Genomic DNA, 6,524 nt, shown 5'->3' on the forward strand with positions numbered 1-6,524 from the left:
AGGATCAGGGTTTACAAAAGTTTATAGGTATTCGAGAGAACATATTATGATGGTATGTTGCTTCTTGTGTTGTAGAAGTCAACAGTTGCAATTTTTGTTAATTGCCTCACTTTGCATTTTGCTCGAAAGAAAATGTGTCGATGTGTATTTTGCAACACACGAATCATTATGTCATTACCATGGTGTTCCACATGGTCATATTGAAACATATATGTGTTATTGTCCTAAAGTTCTTTACTGGCCACAATATATGATTCAAAGACCTAAATAATCTATTAGTTTGACACATTCATTTCTCTAATATTTTATCAATTTTTTTAAATGTAAGTACTTTTTGTAAATGTAAGTACTTTTTTAGTATATTTGTTTCATTTTATAGATTTAAGTTCTCTTTTTGTTCAAAAAATATTTATAGATTTAATCGTTCAAAATATAAATGTTCATTGGGTTTTTTTAGATTTTTTCTAATATTTTACCACATTAACCAGTTATATAAGTTATTAGAATGTATCCAACAGATTTTAGAAAGTCCAAATAGTTATTTAACATGTTTTAAAATGTCCAATAATTTATTTGTTTCAAAAAATTATTCAAAAACTTAATCATTTAAAACACTAAAATTTATTGTATTTTTTTAGACTTTTTCTTTAAAAATATTAACTAATAAAAATGTTTTGAGTGATGTAAATAGCATTTTACCCGTTAAAAATTAACTAAGCCAAAAAGGGAAAACAAGATCAACTAGATGGACGACACGTGTAGTATGCAGCAAGTGAACGCTACAACTGCATCAAAAGTTATTGCCGTACAACCCCACGTCACCGCATATAAGTCATATGTATAAATGCACCCACGAAACCACCGATCATACGCCGCCTTTCCCCAACCGCCACCACCACTTCCATTACCATTTTCATGGATCTCCGCCGGGGACTGCCTCCTAAACCTCCATCCACCCCTGCCATCGTTCGCCACCGGAAAACTACTTCCAACAATATAAACAACACCGATCGATCATCTTCCTCCACCGACACCGTCGTCGATCACCGGTCACCGTCTCCTCTTCCAAAAGCCTCCGATGCATTACCTCTTCCTCTCTACCTAACAAACGGTATTTTCTTTACTCTTTTCTTCTGTGTTGCCTACTTCCTCCTTCACCGTTGGCGCGACAAAATCCGCTCCTCTACGCCTCTTCACGTCGTTACCCTCTCCGAACTTGCCGCTATCGTCTCCCTCATTGCCTCCTTTATCTACCTTCTAGGCTTCTTTGGCATCGATTTCGTCCAATCCTTCATCGCCACCTCTCGTGTTGACGAGGACAACTTCACTCTCGAAGACGACGTCGAACATCATTCTAAACCTAAACCTAGAATTATGGATCCTCTACCGCCGGCTCTTACTCTTATATCTGAAAAGGACGAAGAGATTGTGAAATCTGTAGTTTCTGGATCGCTTCCTTCGTATTCTCTCGAATCAAAGCTTGGAGATTGCCGTAGAGCTGCGTCGATTCGACGGGAGGCGTTAGAGAAAAAAACGGGGAGGTCGTTGTTAGGGTTACCGCTGGAAGGATTTGATTACGATTCGATATTGGGGCAGTGTTGTGAGATGCCTATTGGTTATGTTCAGCTCCCTATTGGAATTGCTGGGCCTTTGTTGTTGAATGGTGGTGAGTACATGGTGCCCATGGCTACGACGGAGGGGTGTTTGGTTGCTAGCACAAATAGGGGTTGTAAAGCTATATTTGCATCCGGCGGAGCCACGGCGATTTTGTTGAAGGATGGGATGACGAGAGCGCCTGTCGTGAGGTTTGGGACGGCAGCAAGGAGTGCTCACCTTAAGTTCTTCTTGGAAGATCCCATCAATTTTGATACATTGAGCATCGTTTTTAATAAGTAAGATCCCTCTTTTGGGTGTTTCCACTTTCAGTTGTAGTCCATTCTTGGTAAATTACTTCTTAAGATAGAAAGTGATTTCTCAATATCTATTGACAAGGACAGTGACTGCCAACGAGGGCTGCATTTACTTCTACTAAGTTTCTAATTTGAAATTTAACTACAGAAGGCAGATTAGATTACCATTAACTCCAACAACAAAAATCCTTTCAGTTACATTAAGTTTAGATTGCAAGGGGGTTCTGTATCATGCTTTACAGATTTGTTGCCATACATGTGTAAGCTGTAACCAAACACTGCATTAGGGCTTCTTTTTGGGTTCAACTGGCCATAGTTTTTCTTTTAATAGAACATTCTGCAAATAAGCATTGCTTATTATGATGAGCTACTTACCTAGGTAGGAAATGACAAAAATATGGTCAATTGTACTTTTTGGACTGTACTTGCTACTTTTGATGTGTATGATTTTGACATGAAATGCCTATTTTCTCTACTGAATTTGATTTTTTTTGGGGGGGGGGGGGTGTGTTTTAAATGGTAGTATATGACATGATGCTGACTTTGTGTCTTCCCCCGCGTGTATCCAATTAATTTGTGCTTGATAGTTTTTCCTTTTGCTTGATGGGTTTGGTTTCATATTGATACCATTTTTAATGCATACCTAGTTTTGAGGGTCTTGATTTGTAATTATGTTCTATTATATCAGATCGAGCAGATTTGCTAGGCTTCAAAGCATTCGATGCTCAATTGCTGGGAAAAATCTATATATCAGATTTACTTGCAGCACGGGTGATGCAATGGGGATGAACATGGTGTCTAAGGGCGTCCAAAATGTTTTAGATTTTCTTCAAATTGATTTTCCAGACATGGATGTGATTGGTATATCTGGTGAGTCCTCCAATTCCTTTCAATTTCTATGTTTCAGAAATCAAAAGTGAACTGGTAAATTTAGCTAGTAAGGCTAGATTCAAGAATTTGGTGACATGTGATTTGCTCGTCTTCCATTCAAAAAGGGGTTGAACAGGAAACTACAAAATTTTGTGATGAAGCAACAAATCAAATGTGTATGAACTATGAACTACTAAATCCTGTATGTATGCTTGATAAAATTCAGGTTAACCTTAGACTCATGTCTGATTCAAGGAGTGATCATTTCTTGAAATACTTCAATTGGCACACGCAAGAAATAGAGGGATTTCGATATTCTATAGAAAAAGAAATGCTTATGTGTACAAGGATCAACTCCCTTTACACCAAAAAAGGAGCAAAAATCTCTTGGGTCATTATTGTTCAAAAACATCCATACATTTATTATCTAGCATGTGTTTATCATATACATGTGGTATATGGATATATAAATATGTCCCCTTCCTATGTCTCAGTCTTCCTATTGTTTATCTTGCCTCCCTATCTCAGACATTACTTCCTTTACGTAATGCATTTATCATTAACTCTGCATCTGGGTCTTGAACCATGGTCACGATACCGATGCTTCATTTTGTCTGGTAATCATCAAATTACATTATATGTGGAACTCTTTTTGGGTAAAATATTTAGATCTCCATTTCAAGAGCACACTGATATGAAGTCCTTAAGTGGATAATGGATCTTGTATTAATTTAGTGGACCTACGAGTAACAATTAATATCAGTTGCACTTTAACCCTTTCAGTTTTCCACATTATCAGCATCTTGCAGGAAGCTTGTTTAGTCATGACGTGTGTATTGTTGGTTGTTTAGGAAATTTTTGCTCAGATAAAAAACCAGCTGCTGTGAACTGGATTGAAGGGCGTGGAAAGTCTGTTGTTTGTGAGTCAGTCATCACCGAGGAGGTGGTGAAGAAGGTGCTAAAAACCACAGTGCCTGGCCTTGTAGAGCTTAACATGCTTAAGAACCTTACTGGTTCAGCTATTGCAGGTTCTCTTGGTGGCTTCAATGCCCATGCTGCCAATATTGTTTCAGCAGTCTTTATAGCCACCGGTCAAGACCCTGCCCAAAACATCGAGAGCTCTCACTGCATTACTATGATGGAAGCTATCAATGGTGGAAAAGACCTACACATCTCTGTTACCATGCCTTCCATCGAGGTATAGTCTCTTCCTTTTCTCCCCCCAGAGAGTAGAGGATCCTTATCTTCCCCATCAAGCATTCATGAATAGCGGTAATTGTTGCAGGTTGGAACAGTAGGAGGTGGGACCCAATTGGCATCTCAATCTGCTTGCTTGAATCTACTTGGAGTGAAGGGTGCAAGCAAAGAGTCCCCAGGGTCAAATGCAAGGGTGCTGGCAACAATAGTAGCTGGTGCAGTATTGGCTGGGGAACTGTCTTTGATGTCGGCCATTTCTTCTGGGCAGTTGGTTAAGAGCCACATGAAATACAACAGATCAAACAGGGATATGACAGCAATCGCGTGATCTTAGTAAATAACAGCAGCTGGCAGTAGTTGTAAAAAAAGACCGCAACACAAAGCTTACCCACACTGATCAACGATTGAATCAATCAAATCATGTTTGTCAGATTGGTCCACGTACGTTTTATGTGTTAGTTAGTTTGTTCGTTTGTCGTAAAAGTGCAATTCGGATGTATTTTCAGATAGAATAAGGTACTGGTCATACTTGTTCCTGTTTTGTTAATTTGTGTAGTACAACATGGGACAAGTGTGGATAATGAGTTATTTAAGCCGCTAATTGACTTGAAAAAAGTAAAATTTGGTTCATTGAGTTTGTAAGATTACAAGCAAAATGTGGCTTTTTATGTCGCTTTCTTATGTGGTAAAAAAAGCTCTGCAACAAGTTTTACAAAAGTGAGTATTTTGGTAATTGCAAAGCTACTTACTGTGAACCAAATAAATAGATTTTAATTTCTTTAACGTATTTCTTTTTAATGTCCGTCAACTAAACATGTGGTTAAACATGATAACATTTTATTCCAACTTTTTCAAAGTTAATTTCATTTGACAAATTCTATTTCATCCAAAAGCATCATGTAAACCAAACGCTACCTTAGAGTGATGTTAACAACCATGATATGATGATCTATCAAATATAGGACCCTTTTAACATAGGTTAAACCAAATTTGAAGCTTCCATAGCTTTCGAGAATGGATAAAGAGCTTTTGTGGAAGATTTCTAGAAGCATCTTCATGAAAGGACACAGAACTCTCTTGCACGTAGCATATACTTGATGTTTCTTTGTATATATCTAGATAGATACAATTGGATATCAGATTTTGGTTGGTCGGTTCTAATTGGATCGAATGATTTTCTGCACACCCCTAGTATGGTTAATTTTTTTGTATATATTAGACTAAGGGGCTGTTTACTTACCCCTTATTAGCCTCTTACCCAACAAGAACCACTTATCCCATTAAGAGGTATGTTGTTTACTTATCCACTTTTTCAATAAGCACAACTGACCGCTCCTTTTTCTAGAAAAATGTGATTAAAATTATAAAAAGATCAAACTACCATTCACTTAACAAATTCTTCTAATGGACGTTAGAGAGAGAAAGATCAAATTCAGTCGTTTTTACAAACTACAATAGTCATAATTTTGAAACTGGAACAAAAGTGTTGCAAATAACAAACCACGAAGACCAAATATATATTTTTTACATTTTTTGTCCCTATGGTTTTTTAAAAATTGCTGATTTCCTCCCTGTGGTTTCAAAAATTTGTTTTTCAATCTTATAGTTTGTAATTCGTTTTTATTTTCGTCCTTGAGGTCAAAATACTACTTTTAAGTATGAAAAGAGAAATTAATTGTAAATCATAAAAATGAAAAAAATAATAAATTTTAAATCATAAGACCAAAAAAAGTATTTAATTATAAATCATAAGAATGAAAATTGTAATTTCATAATCTAAGAAAAAAATAATTCAACAAACCACATGAACTAAAAACTAAGTTCCTCTCTTTTTTATGTTTGGAGACTAAGAGGCTGTTTACCTAAATACTTACCAGTAAATTCAATATTATCGTTTATTTATCGGGTAAGATTTTATTTATTAAAACGTATCGTGTGCAACAATTTATCTTGGTAAACGCTAACCATAGTAAGAGTCATCATCCTCACTTATCAGGTAAAAGTCATTGATAACTCTCCTTTTGTTGGAGTTATTTGTTGTTCTATACCCCTATTTTATTGTATCTTTGGTACCCATTTTGCTCATATTCTATATTTTTTGTCCAAATTATGTTAAGAGGTGATGAAAGGTTAAGAATTTAATTATTGTCTAAAAAACTCTTTATTGTTGGTAAATTTTGCATCTAGTTGGATTTGAACAAAATTATGATATTCATATTCTTGGATATTATTGGGAGTTAATGCTAAGTTCAAATATAATTACTTGGTTGCATGGAAGATTGAACCTAGTTATGGGATGATGAGACTTGGATGAGTTCATTTTGTACCATGATGTAATGGTCTTTCCATCACATTTATTGGTTGTACCTTCACCTTTTGCAACCTATCAAGAGGAGGTGACTTGGTCAAGATTGAAGAAGACATGTGGTGATGGGTGGTCATTACCCATTGAACAAAGAGTTTGGGCCCCACATTTCCCCCTATATATTTGAGGCATCACCAATCCATCTCAACACCAACTTTTCCACCAGCACCTTGGAGCATCTT

General features: G+C 36.4%; 1 protein-coding gene across 2 annotated transcripts; it reads left to right on the forward strand.

Moving 5' to 3' along the window:
- Nucleotides 1–898: 898 nt before the first annotated feature.
- On the forward strand, nucleotides 899–4,634 carry LOC112524499 (3-hydroxy-3-methylglutaryl-coenzyme A reductase 1-like). Of its 2 annotated transcripts, none has more exons than XM_025134343.1 (4): nucleotides 899–1,892; nucleotides 2,599–2,780; nucleotides 3,632–3,978; nucleotides 4,066–4,634. In XM_025134343.1, exons 1-4 carry the CDS (start codon nucleotides 916–918, stop codon nucleotides 4,303–4,305), a joined length of 1,746 nt encoding a protein of 581 aa, XP_024990111.1. In that variant the 5' UTR covers nucleotides 899–915; the 3' UTR covers nucleotides 4,306–4,634. The 2 variants fall into 2 exon arrangements, with proteins under 2 accessions (XP_024990111.1, XP_024990112.1); XM_025134344.1 differs by having other exon boundaries at nucleotides 3,809–3,978; nucleotides 4,066–4,342.
- Nucleotides 4,635–6,524: the final 1,890 nt, after the last annotated feature.

The sequence above is a fragment of the Cynara cardunculus genome (assembly GCF_001531365.2).
Source record: "Cynara cardunculus var. scolymus isolate 2C chromosome LG 13, CcrdV1, whole genome shotgun sequence".
NCBI classification, from domain to species: Eukaryota; Viridiplantae; Streptophyta; class Magnoliopsida; order Asterales; family Asteraceae; genus Cynara; species Cynara cardunculus.